Below are 18261 nucleotides of genomic sequence, written 5' to 3'. Positions count from 1 at the left end.
ACGGACAGGAATGAAAGAGAGATGCTTTCATCATATTCACGCGTAGTCCTAACGTACCAACACCGACTAATGTAATTTATAGCAATGTGCAAAACAAGCAATCGACGGACATTATACTGACTATATGCATATATACCGGAAATACGAATGAATAGTGTTACACCCGGTGTTCCCCCTGCCACGCCAAATACCGCTCCGTCAAGTCCACCAGCTCGGGCACCTCCAGCACGTTCACAACCGAGAGCACCTTCTTGTCGCCCGCCGACCTCCTAGTCTGGCTCGCCTTCCGTTTACCGGTCGACGACGACTTCGTCGGGTCGGCTCGCCGCTGCGCCTGCCGCGCGAGCATCCGCACTTCTGCTAACTCTGACGTTGTTTGGGCGCGCAAGAAGTACGCGCTCTCCGCCCGGTGTTGCATGGTATTCGGCGGGACGTAATTGGTGGCGTTCAAGATCATCCGCACCGTCAAGTCTCGATTCTCGTCTGCCCATTCCTCCGGAGACGGCATTGGCCCCCCGGGGTATAGAGACCCGCCGTCCGTCTTCTTCAGCACGTCCACGATGCTCAGGCTCTCTCCCGGCGGGATCGGGTTCGGTTGGCTCGGCGTCACGCACGGCATGTCCACCTCCTTCCTCAGCACCTTGTCCACGTCCACCGCGCTGAAGAATGCCACCCCCTGCGGGAGGTCATCCAACCCGAGCCGGTATGCGAACATAGTGCGCGTCCATAAGTGCGCAATCTGCAACGCGAGCGCCGCGCGATACTTGTCCTCCTCCTTGACCAAGTACCGCAGCTCGTCATGGACGCTGATGAGGTACCGCGCACGGATGTTGAAGTCGCGCATGAGGTGCTCCATCGCGACGATGAGCATATGCAGGTAATCCACTCCGGAGGACTGCACGACCCAGTTGATTCGACTCGTCATGTAGTCCGTCCCGAAGCCCTCGGTGAGGTACGCCTTCGTGAGCGCATCCGTCACGCCACATCCGAGCGCGGGCGTCTGAGGGACGTCTGCAAGCGCGACCGCCTCGAGCTTGTTGAATACCACACTCTCCGTCCCGCCGTACCAGAACTTGCGGCCGAATAGGTCCTTCCGGTGCGTGTTCTTCCCCTTCGTACGCGCGTACAGCTCGGTCGCGAGCTCCTGGGCCTTCTCCACGCTCATGCCGGCACTGTTCTGCAACAGCAGCTGCACCGCGTGTCGCATGCCCGCACCGTAAATGCGCGAGTAGTTGAACACCTTCGCCTGGTCGCGCGAGATGCCGAGGATCGACGCCGTCTTTGAGTGCAGGTCCGTTCCCGCCGCCTTCGTGCCCTCGAGTGTCATCCACCCGAGCGCGGTCGCGCCATGCATCCCAAACTGCGCGTCCCCGAGCACGCTCGCGATCCACAGCTCCTCCGAATCCACATCCGCGCCCACGATAGCGTATCCTGGCGGGGCGCGCACCATGGCCTTCAGCTCCGACCCGACCCGGTTCTTCTTCGCGTTCGACGCCGTCAGCCACGTGCGCTCCATGGCCCGCCGCGTCACCGTGCCCATCGTCACCATCTGCGGCAGAATGACGCCCCACTTCTCATCCTCACCGGACGTCGGGAATCCGAGCTCCCGCTTCGCATCCTGCCAAACCACAATCTGGTTCAGTATCCGGTCGCGCGCACTGATCCAGTAGCTGCATTGCCCGTTCATGTCCAACGCGTCTTTGGCTGCGTCGCTGGGGCTCGTCATCGTTCCGTCCTGCGCGTACTTCATGAACGTCTTCCCTAATGGATTGCCTACGTTCGCCTCCTCTCCGTCCTTGTGCGGCATCTTGTAAAACACGAATTCGCAGGCCATATCGCCCAACTTCGCATCCGCCTGGTGAGCAAAGTATAGCGGTGTCGACGTCCGCGCAGGCTTGTAGGCAACGGACCGCGGCACCCGGAACGCCCACCCATGTTCGCGCGAATGGAAGAGCGGCCAGCCTTGCCACGACAACTGGAGAAGGAGGGGAGATATCCGCTTACTGACGGTCAAATCGAGCGATCCAGGCGGGTGGCCCTTGCGGGGCCGGGTCAGGTCCCAATACCACTTGGGCCAATATACCACTTTGTCAGCTTTAGGTTTTTCTTTAGATTTTTTCGAATCTCGGGTAGATCTAGGTCCATTCGCCGTCCAATCGAGCAGCTCCCATGGATCGGCGTCTTCGTCGTCTGCGGAACGCGGTTTAGTCGGAGGGCCAGCCGCAAGCGCCTCCTTTGCTATCGTCAGGACCTGCCGCAAGTAAATGGGCGATCCATATCCCTTGGCCAGCGCGTGCGCAAGCTCAGCGTAGCCCTCGCGGTCGGATGTGACACGGCCATTGTCAAACAACGGCAGCCCATTCGTGGGCCCTATGAACGCCGACACCTTTCTGCGCTTTGCCGGGAGCTGGATTTCACCATCGGGGTGCCGACAATACCACCCGCGCGTTGTCGAGTAGCGGAGCGGGCGGCCGTCGAGCTGGAGTCGAAGAAGGTATGGCATGGTGAGGTTGAGCACTTTCTTGGAGATTGGGCCGTCCTCGATGATTGCCTTGTACCAAGCAGGTAGAGTGTCGGACTCCGGGATATTTGGGGTATCGAGCTCCGTAGACCGCATAGTTTGCGACGTAGATGCTACCGCCTATAGAAAATATCAATAGGAGCGATAAGCAATGCAGGTCTGACGCACCCCATTTCCTCTGGAAGCGCCCACCTTCTTCGGAGTCCAGTCCAGCTGACTTAACCACGGGCTCTCCTTCCACGCTTCTGTCTCCGCCATACCGCGAGCTTGCTCCGCGAGTTCCACGAGCCGGCTCTTCACCCCATCATCGAGTTCCTTGTACGTCCTCTCCGCGTTCTCGAGATACCGTTCCCACTCCTGATTGACCGGCAGGAAGCTCGAGCCCATGGTGAGGATACCCGCGAAAGAGACAGGGTGCGGACATCGTTCCCGGAACGCAGGGAGCACCTTGGAGTACACGGCGTGAGTCACGTCCACGTCGTTCGCGCAGTAGTTGAGGTAGTCCTGAACGCCCTCCAGGATCTCCTCGCGCGAGTGCGTCATAAAGTCGCTCCGGATCTCCTTCTCGACCTTGATACCGCAGTATAGAGAAGCGACGTCCGCGAGCGAATTGGCAGAAGTGAGGTCTTCCCAGCGCTTAGTCTCCACCTCATCCGAATTGCCGGAGTCCGCCTCGTCGGGGAGGTCCTCTTGCATCGCTCGGTTCAGCGCGGGCAGGCTCTCCTCAAAACCAGCTATGAGCTGGCGCAGCCTCTCCCGCTCCTCGCCTTTTGCCTTCAATTCAGCTTCTTTAGCATCCCTCAGCATCTGCAAGACGGTATCCATCGCCTCCTCCCTCTGCTCCCGCGCTTTGTCCTTTGCCTTGCGGTGCTTGTTCCAAGCAGGCCGTTGATGGGAGGAAATGCCCTTGACGGCAACGTGGAGGGACATCGTATCTACAAAACGGGTCTTGGTGCCTTCGAGCCGGTACTCCTCGGCGATGCGAGCACGGTCATACGAGACGTTGTGCCCGACGATGATGCGTTCTTCTCCGGGCTCGCCGAACGTTATGAGATGTTGAGGGTCTTTTGATTCCCCAAGTAGCCAGGGTGATATCCACGCGTACCACCCATTCTGGGTGGCGGCGCAGGCCATGACGGGATAGGGCGAGTACTCAGGCATCGTCTCCACGTCGAACACCAGCATTCTCTCCACTTCGCCGTCGTGCATCGGGTACGGGACTGCCTCGCTATAGCTCGATCCGTCTTCGCGGTAGTGATATTTGGTCCACCCCGGCTGCAGCTCCCAGTGTTCGGGCTTGGGAAGGAGCTTCTCCGTGGCGAAATCCTCAGCAATGGTGATCCAGGGTTGGTATATGGTGCTGCCGATGAAATGAAAGTGCTCGTCGATATTGTCACCCCAGAGAGGGGGGAGCGTGAACGAAACATCGGGGAGGACCGACCCCTGACTGGGGTCGAGACCGTGCGCTTCGAGATGTTCGCGGGCGATGCGGATATATTGTTTGGGAGGAGGACGGGGCCAGGCGTCGCGAAATGTCTGTTCATGTAGACTTGGCGACAGCAGCTGGACACCTAGTGGGTTGCGCGGGACTATATAGTGATCAGGGGGCGTGCGTTAAGTAGGGATAGATAGCACATACCATGTTTGTCGGTCTTCGAAACATCGCGCACAGATTCCGCTACCTCGTTTGACAAATGTTCAAGCTCCAGGTCGCGTCTGTTCCTGTTGGGACGGTCATGCTGGCGAGGTTGGTCCTGCGACTTGCGGAGCTGAGCAATCCACGAGGAGGGGGCCGAAGAATGGAGAGAACGAGAGAAACGGTTCTTGGAAGAGTAACGAGAGATCCTCTTCATTCAGAGCATCCAACACGTCGCAGGACCAGAGAAGGAGGTTTGCAGGGGACGGCGAATTGGCCGAGCCGGTTCTACGGTCTCGGCTAAGTTGCGTCAAAAATGTGCACGCAAACTAAGCGCCGAAGCCTCTGGGCGCTTGGAAGACACAGCCACACGGGCGAACAGAGTTCACGGCAAGCTCGGAAAGGACGGGTATATCGGGTCACATTACTAGCTGCATACGCCATGATAACATAGATATAGGTCCATACACCACTCTACCACCGTTAGTAGTAGCTACGTGGGCAACACTTACAGCACAAGAGGATCAGTGCCACGAAACCAACAAGTGAGCCGACGAAGATGATGCCAGTCTCGGCTCCAGCAGAAAGGTGATGGTGTTTCGGATTGATCAGCGGTAGGTTCTGCGCGATTGTTTGGTTCAAGCAAGTGAGGAAAGTCGAGTTGATGTAGGGCGGTAGCGGGGTATCCTCGCTTAGCGGAATCAGCGTCGAGTTATCCGTCGAGTTGGCCGGCATCCGCGACTGCAGCGCCGCAGAGTTGTTGTATCCGTCCAGCGAGAGCGCAAAAGACGAGGCGCGATACCATTGCACCACTTGCTCGGGTTTTGGGAAGACCGTGTCGCTGTCGTTGTTGAACCCGCCGAACGTTGCGATACTGTACGTACCGTTGCCGGGCAGGCAGTTGAGCTCGAGCGCGTCGAATATCGCGCTCACGGACATGTAATCCCCAGTGACGCGGTAAATCACAGTGGCATTGTCGGGAGACGGTATGGCCATGGTCGAGGTGTTTCCCCCGGGTCGCTGAGACTCCCGGTAGTACTGTCGTCATACTTGAGCAACATCATAAAACGGTCATTATGCCACGTACAATATCGCCCCCATAATATCCATGATGAATCGCGATAGGCCAGAAGATGAAGGGAAGCGGTCGTTGATCCACGAAAGTGCCAGTGCCGCCGTAAGGCCAGCCGCTGCCGTACCGCGAGGTTCCTACAATTTCATCCTAAGGGCGAATCGTCAGCACGCACCCGTGCCACGCGACATAGTTCAAACATACCCTGGTGCCCCCACCTGCTAACCTGCCCTTGAACGGAGAGTTCTTGCCGAGCTTATGGGGGTGTCCTCCACCTTTCGATTTAGAGGACGCTGTAACACCTTTGCTGCCAGTGGAACCCTCGACTGGCATCCCCCTACCCGTGCTCCCGTCACTCCCTTCTCCGCCTCCTCCGCCAGAGCCGCCACTTCCACCCCGTCCCCCTTCGCCACCTTCACCACCACCGTGAGCGCCACGCGGCTGAAGAAAGGCCTTGGGCGATGAGATCATGGGCATCACCATGTTGCTATACAGGATTTCAAGAGCAGAAAGAGAGATGTTGGTGTTGCCAGATGCTGGAAACCTGACCGCGGAGTTGAGGCGTCGATCTCGAGCTTTTATACGTGGGCCATTTTATGTGGCGTTCCGGGGGCCGCACAAGGCCACTCTACAGCTCTATACTCACAGAATAGCTCCTAGTCCCAGAAGAAACAAAGCGTCTTTTGGCCTTGCGCAGGCTAGAGCATAATGAGCAAGGCTGCCAGCTGGTGGATAATCAAGACAAACCTGGCCGATGTCGGTATCGAGGCAAGGCGCCAGTGACTGCCCACGCGCCTTACTTTACAGCTTTTTCTGGTCGCCACACAGATTGTAACAGGAACCCCGACAAAACGTTTTTGGCCTGTGCAGGCTGCTGCCATGCTAACGAGAGTCAATGATGAACCACAAGGGCCGTGAACATTCGTTACCGGGCGAAGTGCGAGTCGTGGCCTACGAGTCCGGCTCGACAGCTCCCAGCATCAACTGGAACAAGGCGCTTATGGCGTTGCGTTCGCTACCGAACAATCTGCGTTGCTGTCGTGCAAATCGGAGAGGAACAAGCCAGGTCCGTTTCGTTCCCATGAGCCAAGACAAGGCGCTGCTAGCCGTAAACTAGTATGGCATGGACACGAACATACGTAGCGTTACCGCGTACAAGGGCTGGAATACAGGCTCACCGCGTTTATTCGCCGGATACGTAAGAATAAGCCGAACCGTCGATCGTACAGTCACTTTGGTTGCCGCATGGATCCCATCGCTCCAGTCCGATCGTTGTTATCGCGAAGACAAGAACAAAGCGCCTTTCCCGCACGTTTGCGCTACCCGCATAGCATTGACGTGACTGCACAGCACGATCAGCGTTCACAGCATCCCTAAGCCCTGGAAAGGCGGTCTCGGGTGGGGCGTCCCGTCCATCCTATCAAGCATGCAGAGCATGAGTACGAGAGTGAATCCGTATCTGCCGCGCAGATGATGCATTCCCATCCCTGCGTGCGAGTACGCAAACAGAATTGATCCTTCTGCATGCATCTGGCGAGCTGGATGGGGAATCGGACCGCAGACGCTCATCCGAGCCGCCGAGGAGTAGATTTGCGCTATCAAAGTCTGGCTAGTTCCTCCGCGTGCTCTATTACCGAACAGCAGAGCGAAGAGTGCAGGAGCAAGGTGGAACCGAGCATGAAAAGCGGCGTGGGAATTGCGGTCCCTGCAGGCGCGCTGCACGTGCAAGGCGCGTTTACCTCTTTTGCCTCCCGCCACACCCTTCCCCCCTCCCGCCATTAGCCGCTTTAGGTCAAAACCCAGAGCTCGGGACGGCGCCACGACTCGGTAAAGATTATTGTCGCCTCGCTGCACGTCTCAGAGCGTGGGAGCTTCTTCCTCGGAGATGGCGCACCGTCGCCATGCGCAATGAAGGCCTGGCCAAAGCGCCGCCCGCAGTCTCGCCGCGCCAGTCCGCACGGCGTCGATCCTGCGCGCCGGCATTCGCACTGGCGATCAACGGGTCTCGACATGCGTCGCTCTGATGACGCTCCCCTCAATGTCCGCCCCCTTCTCTTCAGGATGCGCAGCAGTTGTCAATTCGCGCAGACAAGGTTAATGCGGATAGAGGATCGATGGGCCCGATAGTACGCCCATGTAGCCGACAATTTTTGCCAGAAGCCAGGACATGCTGTTGCAATCGTGGTTCATGGACGTTTGCTGTGTGTAGGCTATCAATATGCTTCGGCCAGAAGCCCGACAAGGACCGTACGTTCGCACGTCGTCCTCCAAGCCGCCTGGAACGTCTATCTAGAGTTGTTTCGCATGGGTTGAGCGTGGCGACGGTCTCCACGAGCATGCTCAAGCTTGACCAACGTTTACGCGAACGGAACGCAGTCCCGTCATCCGGATGCTGCACATGAAGATGCAATCGGTGTCTATATTGCAGAATTCAGGCCCTCTATGTCGCGGATCCGTGAGTGATGAAAGCGTTTGCTTCCTGAGCACACAATCATATGACAATTCTCTAGGTCAACGCGCAAGGCGAGCTGTTATGCTCATGCTGGGGGCATGGAGTGTGGGATGTCGCAGGCTGTCTTCCGTTGTAGCGTCTCTGGTCCTGCAGTATCACACAAGGGACCGCTCGCAGATACTCTCACTCAAGGCTCTGCTTGGGACTGAGGGAACGACGCGTACCTGTCCTCGTAGACTCTATCCAAGGTTATCTGCGGTTTCATGTTGTCCAGCACGCGGAGAGCCCAACTGGTACGTATTCTCTCACTTTTCGAGCCGGCGGCACTGGATAACCGTCCATATTTCCTTATAGGGATCCTTAGGCACAGCTACCGACGTTCGCGACCATGACGTCGTAGGCGCTATGTTTGCGTACCTTATCTTTCCGAAGCACGATCCAGGTCGCGAACACCCTGACCGCGTTGGAGTCGGGCATGAGACGCGTCGCGAACCGCCCGTATTCACGGCGCGACTGGGAACGGACAGGGCCGCGACGAATCCGAAGCCAGATCTCCTAGGACACTGACTCAGCGCCCGAGTCTGATAAAGTTACCGCAAAAGGGATGACGGTGCTCGAACGTGCGTCCGCGCTGACCTCTAAGGTTAAACTAATTCGGCTGCGAAGCAGCGACGGGAGATGAACGACATTCATAGCTCTCCCTGGCGCTTATCTCCGTCCTCCTCGAACTATCCTCATCATCATTGGGCAGAACGGCAGCTGCGGAGGGCGGACCCAGACCCCGGCGACCCGCCATCAGCATCTTCGTAGGAGAGGAACATGACTTCCGCCGCGTTTCGCGCCATGGCGTTGGACGCTTGCGCAGCTCGCTATCAAAGACGCGTGCGACCCCGCGGTAGTGACGCGTGCCCGCCCGTTCTCTCGAGCTTGCCGGACAGGGCCTTCTGGGTGAAACCCTAACATGCCAGAAGCACTTGTTGGATGACGCGAAGAACCCTGGGGATCGCTGACGTCCGACCTCGACGAGGATAGCTCGGTCAAAGATTGCCGGAAATAAGCTCCCTCCTGGCCGAAACAGCTTCTGGCGTTGCTACTCGGCGCGTCCCAACTGCCGTGTGACGCGCGGTCGGGGAATGCGCAACTTGCGCCACATATGAAGTGAGAGACTGAATGGGTGGGCCGAACTGCGTGGATGGTGGTAATACGTGTGCTTGTAACGGGGGGTCTCGGACTGAATAGAGCCAATGTCCCTCAAACTGTTATCAGCGTTTTCGTCCTGTCAGGACGCCAGGTCAGATGAGAGGCACGTCGCTGACATCGTGTCGTACAAAGTGCAAAGCGTGGTGACTACATAACCCCCCCTTTTCCCTGTCTTCTTTGTGAGAGCATTACAGCCAGCGAGGGGCGATGAACGGGCTTTACGTCCGTGAACGTCGGCACCTTCTGTGTACCCCAGTTTTCGGTGCGATTTATTGCGGTCATGAGGCTCGACGCATGGAGTAAACAGGTCCTGTTTTCGCGCACTGCTGCACCATGTGAATGTGAAGGAACGTATTCCGGGGTTTTTGTCGTTTGCGCGTCGCCCCAGAAAGCGGGATTCGAGTACGTGTTGCGCGCAAAGGAGTGTTTGGTTTCCATAATGTGACTATATATACAAAAATGCTGCCGTATAGGGCGGATGCTAGAGTACAGCAGGCTACAGCCATAACGATTCGTAGTAGTAAGTCGTTGGAATCGTGAAAAAAACAACAACATCGCGGGTGAGGTGGGGGGCCGTCATATGGTACACAAGTAAATAGTCCCGAGCCCAGTCCGAAATCGCAAACCTTTGCGGGCTCCGCCAGAACGCGCCCCACATCCGGGTGACGCGAGAGTACGCGGAGCGACGCTTATGTACTGCCGAGGAGAGAGAACACCCGATGCAAGAGGGGGAAATGCCAACAAAGCGAGGGGAAAACAAAAACAGGTGCATGGCGTGTGTATGCCCGCCCGAGAGAGCAGAGAGAGAGAGCGATCGTTCATCAGTCCTTGGGACTCGCGAAGACGAGGCGACAGACGCCGGAGGCGCCGGCGCCGGCGTTCTTGTCGACCTCGACGCCGGCGAGGCGGGTCTTGCCGTGGAGCCAGTCGATGCGGCGGACGCCGCCCTCCCAGCCGCCGCCGAGCTTCTTGCAGCGCTTCTCGTACGCCTTCCGGACCTTGCGCTGGACCATGCTGTCCGCCCCGAGCGAGTTCCACTCCTCGGCGGTGACGCGCTTGGCGAGGGTGGAGTGCACGGCGTGGAGGACGTCGAGGTTGGTGATGGGCGTCGAGCGCGAGGTGTGGGTGTGCCGGCCGCCGGCGCTGGACGGGTTCACGACCACGGCCCAGGGGAACTTGTGCGAGGTGAGGACGAGCCGGGACGTCACCGGGACGGCGGGCTCGGTCGCGGGCTGGGCGAGGGTCGCGCCGGCGACGGGCGCGTGCGTCTTGCGGTCGAGGACGGAGGAGGCGGAGGGGGCGTAGGTGATGTCGTACGAGATGGGGGCGTTGTGGAGTCGCGTGGACGTGAAGAGCGGGTGCATGTCGACGAGCGGGGTCGAGGACGTCGTGGGCGGTTTTGGCGCATGATGAGACGCATGGTCGAGCGGAACATGGACGGCATCTGGGGAGGGATAATCGTGAGCTTGGGTGAACCCGTGCGCGCGCGCGTTCTCAATAAAACTCACAATCGCGAGGGGTGCTTTGGAAATCTCCGGCGTGCCATGTGTGGCTTTGCTTGAGCACGGGACGCTGGGGCGCGGCCGGTCGCTGGTCGGGAAAGTGGACGTGCTTGTCCGCCGAGTGCGATCTCCGGAAGGACGACTTGAGCGGCTTGGCGTCCGTCGAGCGACTTTGGCGGGAGGACGACGCGCTCGTGACGGACGCGCTCGAGGGGCTGTACTGAACGGCCGAGACGTAGTAATTCTGCTCTGCAAAGACGAAGGCGATGATGAGCCGAGGCGACTCGTGCACGCGTCGAGCGAGGGTAAACCGACCTGGCTCGCGAGTCCTGCGACTGGACGACCGGTGATACCGCCGGCTGGGTTCGACCCCCCGGATCGAGCAGTTCTCCTTCGAGTAACTTGCCGGGTAGAGGGCGTAGCACGACGGGGCCGGGGTGCCCGGGGCAGAGCAGCTCGTGCTGCGCTTGACGAGGCTGCTGGCGGACCGGGAGGAGGAGACGGTGCCGGGGGGGACGTAGACGTTGTAGCGCGAAGAAGAGGCGGCCGACGAGCCAGAGGTGTTGTAGAGATAGGCGGGCATTTGGGGCGAAGGGCTGGGCTTCGTTTTGTTTTGTTTAAGGACGCGAAGGTCGGCTGTACAGTAGAGGGAGGAGGAGACTCCAAGCGCAACGGCACAGAGGAGCGTCGGTGGACGGACGGGAGGGCTTATAATGGGTGTCGCGATGGGTTCCACGGTCCAGGCGCGCGCTGGAGATCGCTGTCTTCCGCGGATGGCGTGGATGATGAGTTATGAATGGCCCAAGGCTGGTCGATGCATCAGCCCCTTGCACGCGGAGGGACAAGAGGTAATAGGCTGCCGTCGTGGCATTGCCGAGGGGCTCTGGGCCCGGGTCGTTCTCCTGCGCTGGCAGCGGATCCAGTAGGTGGCAGCACGACGTATCCGAGAACCCCACCGCGTCCTGGCCATTGCAGTAATCCCGAGGCCTATCGTGCGACCTCTGCCGGCTGCCTTCCGCGACCGCAACGTGCTCCGCGCGTGGCCTGCCGTCTTTGGGACGTGCGGGAGCGCAGAGAGCGCGCCCCCGTGCCCGCACGATAAGGCCCTTGCCCACCCCCCGTGGATCCCCGGAGATGAGGGCGGATGGCATCATACCCTCTGGCGCCACACTCTGTGCAGCTCGAGATACGGAGAGAGCGCGAGTAAGCACAGTAAGTCCAGCGACACGATAGCCCGAGCCTCATGGGTCCAACGAGGCGCGCCAGACCTACGAAAATAGAAACGTCGCGGTGGCGCGATCAAACCGAGCGAAGCCAGCGTGACCACCCGACGACGTAACACACCACTCACGGGTGACCATCAGGGTGACCCGGTAACAAACCCCATTCTACCGAGGGGATCTAAGATGCCGGTCAGTCCGACCGAAAGACGATGACGCTCCCATAACGGGCGTGGTTCCTGGAGATGCCAGCGGTTCTCGAGATCGTCGTCCCCTTCGCGCGATCAGAAACCTGCCACGACTCCTCGCCTTATAGAGTAACGACTAACAAAAATGGGGGTTTTATCCTCCACGACCCGCGCCATCACGTCTCGTTTCGTGACATGGATAGGTCGCAAGCGTACGGTATACATCAAGGCGCTAACATAGGCCATCAGGAAGGCCCTGCTGTTGACCGGACGGACCTCGTCTTGCTCGTGCTCTCGCGCGCGGACGCGGTGACGCTGCGTAAAAGGCCCTGCCTGGTTTGCAAATTGGGGTGCCCGGGCGATCGCGGCACCGTCGGCAATTTTGGTCCAACGTATCCGAGCAGAGATTTTCATTTTGGACCCGGATCTGTGATCAAAAGGGAGCGCGCGTACGGCGCGGTGGTGCTATATCACGTACCCCGCCTTGCCATTGAACCGAGCAGACGTCCACCCGTGAGCGCGTGGACCGTCGCGATCGCATAAAACCTCTGCACCATACAATTGGGCGTGTGACGTCGAGGCAAATCAAGTCGAGGTCGCTTTGCCTCGAGGCGGGGCGGGGGAGCATGGACGGGTACCCCACACCGCGGCGGTCCAGACCTCCCGCCGCAGGTTCTAGACAACGATGGCAACGAGTAATCGCGCGCCTCGAAAGCGCTTCGAGAAGACGATGCCGGCGATGCGGCCGCGCGCTCGCCAGCGCTTCGACCGTTGCACATTGCCGGCATTGCACACCCATTGCTACGAGCGCCGAAACGTCGGGACCTGGCCTGCACGAGAATTCATAGCGCAGGGTGACGCACAGGCGAACGAGAAAAATTGCTCCGGATGACGGGAAGGGAGATGGGCCGTAATCATGCGTGAAACCCTGGCGAAACTTGCCCGCAGCAGTCTGCGACCCTCGTCCCCTTGGAAGAAATATCCCACCGGCGACCTCGCCCCAGTGCGTTGCTCCACGGCGTTAACGGGCGGACGGGGTCTTCATCTTCCTGAACCTCTGGACCCGTACTTTCATGCGTTAAAACGCAAGCCGCTGGCAATGGAGACCTGTTTCTCTCATGAGCGTCGCCGGCCCTTGTTTGACGTACGAAACAATCCACTCGCCTCCACCCGCCTGCAAGAGCCAGCGAACATGCCCATCACGAACGGCTGTCGCGTGAGGCAGTGCCCGCCTCGTCGATGGCTAATGGGTCCGGTTGGCATAAGAGACTACACATTCGTCGATAATCATCCTTCGTGAGCTGTGCTTTGTCTATTTTCTTCGACGAAGCCGTTTCAGGTGATGATCGAGCAAGGCAATTCGCGCTCCCGCGACAGGGTACCACTTGATGGTACGGACGCCTTTCAGGCTCGCTGGGAGAAGGTGTGTGATCCAGCGTGGAGCACAGCAGCGTACGCGGAGATGATTTCCCTTCCTTGATTTGCCGCACTCCAGCTCCACAGCACACAAAGCGCGAGTGTGACTGCGAACAAAGGTGCGTTTCGGTTGTGGATAGGATTTGTCACAATCATCCTAACCTTACTGCCAGCCCGACAGCCAAGAAAGACTAGTCCGAGGAGCGTCTCACTGGTCGCACCGACGCCAACGTAGGTTATCTCCTCTCCAGACGACGTTTTCGTTCAAACCCAAGGCATATCGAAGAGAAGGGCGCTCCCTGGTTGGTGGTCGGGATCGCTCCAGGTCATGTCGGATGTCGATGCGAGCTCGGCATACAAACCTCCTCCTCTCGAGATCCGAGACGCCATCGCGCACCCGAGGTCTCGGGCCCACTTGTCCGACATAGACCAGAAGCTGGAGATGGTAGAGCTTGATGGCGACTTCGGACTGGCGTCCTTCCGCTTTCTGAACGGGACATGCCAACGCTAGCTACCGGATGTTGTGAGCAAAATCAGTCGCGTGAGGAACGTCCCGGAACGCCATCGGGGCGCGTGAGTGCTCGAGTATCCGCAACTTGATGCCTAATACCGCTGTTGCGAGACAAGGTAACGTCCAACGAGATGTACGCATGCCAGATGCAGAGGCGTGCGCCAAAAGCCGGGTTAACTGTGCCAGCTCGTGGCCCAGCCGGCGGCGCAGCTGCGCTCAACGACGTAAGGCAAGACCGCCATTGGTACCAAACGAGGCATTGGCGCGCCCATCCGCTTCAGAGCTGTGGCCACGCTTCTGGCCCGAAGGGGTAACGACCTCGCCCAAACCCTGAGAAGGATGTGTGAACGCTCGAACGTCGGAACGGCGCCACAAGGCGAGTCGGACGCACGAAGCAAGATATGCGCTCGGTCGGGTAAAGTGGAGGGCCGAGAACGCTCTGCGCGCCACGACGCTAATTGGGGCACGAAGGGAACGCCCTCGCTCTTTGGACCCTAGATCACAGAATAGACGAATGGCACCACTCGAACTCACAATTTCTCGACGTCTGGGGCGATGGAGTCGCCGCTTTGGCCAGTCCGGTGCTCGTTGATATACATGAGGAGCAAAGTGGACTTCGCCATGCCTGATGACATTCGCCCAGCGCGTTTTCGTTGAAGCGGTTTCGCGGAGTATTTGCACGAGTCCTGATGTGCGAATGAGCAGAGTGCCGGCGTAGCACAGAGAGGGGGTCGACTTACTCGCTATCGTAAGGGTGTCGCTCGTGAATAACATCAGATGATCCAATACCAAGAGAAACGGCTAGGGAATACACAACATGACCACGGCTATGAATACATGATTCCGGAAACGACAGCGACTAGTACAAATTTATCGAGTCAGTTCGGCAGTCAATGCGGGTCAGGGAGCGACTGACCTGACAGCGAGATAGCAGTAGAGTATCGACAACTTTCTTGAGCGATCCACACGAGACAGCGAACTAGCGTCCCCCTTCGTTCCCGCGAAGCTCGTATGGATGCCTAACGAGCTCGTCATACAACTCTGGAGGGAGATCCCGCACAAGGGTCACCGCGATGCCTATAACCGGCTGAGCATCTAACGGGGGGAATGTCCGGAGCATTCGCATAGGCCTGATCAATGTGATATTCTTAGCAATCTAAGAGCGGTGGTAAGGCTGAAACACCCACGATGGGCACGCCATCACATCATCTCGGATGAGAAGTAACTGCGCGATCACACAGAGTATGTTCAGGTGGACGCCGAATGCGAGCAGGAAGTCCCATAGCTGAAGGACTTGATCGAGGGGAGGAGTGCAAGCGCATAGGGTCAGTACAGCTGATGGAAAGGGAATGGAGGTCAGCATCCGTTCCACAACACTTTGCGGCGATCTCACATGGGAAGGCATAGATCTCAGCAGAAAGCCTTTTAGACCGAAGGTATGCATACAGCTCAGGGTCGACGATCTTCAGGCAACGATCCAGTAACTGTGCACTCCCCGTCAGCAACGCGCTAAACTACGCATGCGCATCCCACGCACCTTCAAGCCGCGATGGACACCCTCTAGCGTCGGTTGAACATACAAGGGACATGATTCCTCTATGAACTTGGCAAAGCAGAAGAATGCCTCGACTTCGGACGGCAAGGTGTACAAGAAAGGTGCGGCGAGGACGTTCATGCCTTGGACGTAAGTGAAACCAAGGGCTTGTTCAGGACGATCTGGGTAGCAACTCAGGCGGACATTTCGCGACGCAAAGGCCTGATCTCACCTTGCGAGCGCCAAACGAAGGCATCAAGGAGCCGAACCAGCATGTCTTCACGCACACGTTCCTTGAAGCCGCGGTCCGTGGCCAACGTCCTGTAACGAATATGACATCCGTAAACTGGCATGTACGCAAGCATACCGGCAGACATTTCCGTGGCCACGACAAGATACTCACCTGAACGTGTCGTTCCTGATTTTCTCGCGTACTTCACATGGTCCGCGACCAACGTAGTACAGGAAGAGGTCTGCGGGTATATCATCGGGGCCTAGCCCCAGTAGGATCTTCCATATCCGCGGCCGTAGTGTAGGATCCTATGGAGCATCGTCAAGCTGTGCATGGTTGGCTATACTCATTGCCTACGCACTATGGCTGAAGGGATGCCTTCCACTAGAATCAAGCGTCTGAGTTTCTTGATAGCCTCGTCGATGTCTGCGGTAGTCCTGTGCTTAGAGGCTAGCTTTGGGAGAGCGAGTATTTTATTGAACGAGTGGGCGGTAGCCGCCGCCGACGACATAGTCTCCGCAATGAAACAGCAGTGTACGAGCAATCTTGTCAGAGGAGCGGTCAAGCCTCCCGGTCGCGTTCAGTTTCACGGCAATCGCGTGGATCGTCCGCGTCAACCTCCCTCGATGGAGACGAGGGACCGCGTATAACGGAACAGAGGAGTCAACGCCGATACAGCCAAAAGTCCGTCACGTGAAACGAGCGGGTATCAGTACACGTACGGCATTTTCCAGCTCTCCTTCATCTTGAACGACGACTTCTTCGTCGGAATCGCCTCCAGGAACCTCATGCACGATCCTACGATCGACAGTGACGGCACGTCAGCGTGACTGGAGCTCTGGAGTCTATCAGGCTCGCATCTATGAACTCGTCCTTCTTGAATGCCGAAGATTATCGCAGCCCAACCTTGATAACCGCGTGTCTTGAGCATGTCGAACACACGATCGTTTATCGCGCTTCCGCCTATTATGAACATGTATGTGCGAAGTTTTCCGGCCGAGCTGGGCAAGGTGGGCAGAGGGCTTCCGATCACCGACGTTCTCCATTCACTGCCGCAGCGCAGCTCGCCTTCTGCAGTCTGATAGAACCCTCGGTGCGTTGGGACCACGCACCATTCATCCGCCTGGGACGGTGTATCAGCCAACGTCAATCTGTGCCAATACCGCATCGCGCTCAGCCTCCTCAACTCCGTGTGCCACGGCCTGGAATGCACGCGACGCTATTTAACGCGGCAGGTTGCTGCAAACTGCGCACTGCTCGGGGCAACAACTAACTCGAGCCCGACAACTTCGATGGGTGGGTCCCCCGACATTGCGCATACACGTCTCATGAGGAACGCGTCCGTGTAACCAGAGAGCACCTGTGCCAACGGCAAGTTCGTGGGGCGTACGCAGCGAACATTTGTTGGTGATATTAGTTGATTCTCGTTTTGCCATGCTCTCATGGAACGCGAAACCCACATCGTTGCGATGACCAGGATTGGCTAACTGTTGGATTTACAGGCGAGTCTCCGAAGCCCTATACGTACAAGATACAGCGTTCTTGTACGCCGTGGGACGATTCTGCTCGGCCTACCGGTTGCTGCCACCGAAGCCATATTCGTTGTCCCGCTGACGGCTCTTTCCTGACATAGCGGATTGTCCACGGTAGCGTCTCAGAATCCCTTGAGCCACACCGCAAAACAATATTGCCATAGTGCTACTTCCACCTGTCTCTCCTACTTATTGTATCCGGCGTTGTTCTGTTATCAGCACAGTGTTGTGTAGTAGGTACGATCGCCGCTCGATCGAACAAGGCCACTGCATGTGAGTCCACATAGAGTGAAAGAAGTTATGTCGCTCGGCAACCTGGTAACAGTATAATCCGATTGTCTCTCGGTCTCAGCAATATGCGGTGATTGAATGCTCGTGTGCTCCGGTCTATCCAGCGAAGGCGATCTACGTCAGATCACTGCTGTTTAGCTGTAACTGGCTGTTCTCAAGGGCTGCATGTCCGGCAGTGCGCGCCGCGTGGCCGGTCGCATCAGCGCCTATACAGGCTGTACATGTCATCATCGCCACCATCTGTTCTCTTCTGTCCGGACTTGCATTGTGCAAGTTTTGTATAAAAGCGCCCGCTACATGCTACTTCTCTCCATCTTTCCCGTCCAACTTCTCCGCCGCTTCACTCGCGAGACCCTCCCATGGTTGCAATTCTGCGCCCCGAACCCTTTGACCGGTCCTCCCACGTCCACTCGCTCCTCCGCTCACTAGGTTTGTTTCCTCGCAAAGGAGGTGGCGGTCACGGCGGTGGAGGGCATGGCGGTGGACATGGCGGGAAGTCTTCGTCATCTGGTGGTAAATCATCTTCGTCTGGGGGCAAGTCCTCTTCGTCCAGTGGAAAGTCGTCCAGCAGCGGCTCGAAGTCCAGTGGCTCGCGCATCGGCAGCCTTTCCCTAGGATCGTCGAGCGGAGGGCGCAAAGCGTCGTCCTTATCGAGTGGCGGTGGCAAACCCTTCAAGCTACCGAGCGGAAATCCATTCGCGGGACGCCGTGCAGGCGGTGGAACCAGGGTACGAACCTTGATTCCGATAAGAACTCTATCTCAGTACCTTACTCGCAGAACGATATCTATGGCACGTCGCGCTACGGTAGCGGCTACACGTACGGTGGTGGTGGCTACTGGGTAGAAGAGCGGCCGTTTCCGTATGTCTTTTGGCCCGTTCCGGTGCACCAGCATTACTATGGATGCGATGAAGTGCGTATTCGCATCAATATTGACACTCGTTGCAAGCTCAC

At 58.0% G+C, this 18261-nt stretch overlaps 4 protein-coding genes across 4 annotated transcripts; all 4 read right to left on the bottom strand.

Annotated features, from left to right (window-relative positions):
• Positions 1-157: 157 nt before the first annotated feature.
• On the bottom strand, positions 158-5712 carry PUNSTDRAFT_44745 (uncharacterized protein; the record flags this gene model as incomplete). The annotated part of the gene is given in 7 exon segments (XM_007384034.1): positions 158-2641; positions 2690-4110; positions 4161-4290; positions 4628-4650; positions 4670-5195; positions 5245-5379; positions 5434-5712. The coding sequence occupies 7 exon segments, from the start codon at positions 5710-5712 to the stop codon at positions 158-160; spliced, it is 4998 nt and encodes a 1665-aa protein (XP_007384096.1).
• Positions 5713-9306: 3594 nt separating this feature from the next.
• On the bottom strand, positions 9307-11672 carry PUNSTDRAFT_143829 (uncharacterized protein). Its single transcript, XM_007384033.1, has 3 exons — positions 10699-11672; positions 10390-10632; positions 9307-10325 (listed from the first exon to the last, which is right to left on the bottom strand). Exons 1-3 carry the CDS (start codon positions 10964-10966, stop codon positions 9703-9705), a joined length of 1134 nt encoding a protein of 377 aa, XP_007384095.1. The 5' UTR covers positions 10967-11672; the 3' UTR covers positions 9307-9702.
• Positions 11673-14485: 2813 nt separating this feature from the next.
• Positions 14486-16121, bottom strand: PUNSTDRAFT_143828 (TBC-domain-containing protein). Its single transcript, XM_007384032.1, has 8 exons — positions 15846-16121; positions 15656-15792; positions 15485-15573; positions 15256-15434; positions 15112-15202; positions 14906-15053; positions 14635-14848; positions 14486-14577 (listed from the first exon to the last, which is right to left on the bottom strand). The coding sequence occupies exons 1-7, from the start codon at positions 15993-15995 to the stop codon at positions 14698-14700; spliced, it is 945 nt and encodes a 314-aa protein (XP_007384094.1). The 5' UTR covers positions 15996-16121; the 3' UTR covers positions 14486-14577; positions 14635-14697.
• Positions 16122-16618: 497 nt separating this feature from the next.
• On the bottom strand, positions 16619-17148 carry PUNSTDRAFT_52630 (uncharacterized protein). The gene is made up of 2 exons (XM_007384031.1): positions 16985-17148; positions 16619-16927 (listed from the first exon to the last, which is right to left on the bottom strand). The coding sequence occupies exons 1-2, from the start codon at positions 17079-17081 to the stop codon at positions 16704-16706; spliced, it is 321 nt and encodes a 106-aa protein (XP_007384093.1). The 5' UTR covers positions 17082-17148; the 3' UTR covers positions 16619-16703.
• Between the last annotated feature and the right edge of the window lie 1113 nt (positions 17149-18261).

Source organism: Punctularia strigosozonata, assembly GCF_000264995.1.
Source record: "Punctularia strigosozonata HHB-11173 SS5 unplaced genomic scaffold PUNSTscaffold_7, whole genome shotgun sequence".
Lineage (NCBI taxonomy): Eukaryota > Fungi > Basidiomycota > Agaricomycetes > Corticiales > Punctulariaceae > Punctularia > Punctularia strigosozonata.
The sequence above is the reverse complement of the archived record's forward strand: the minus strand, read 5'-3'. Positions and strand labels throughout refer to the sequence as shown.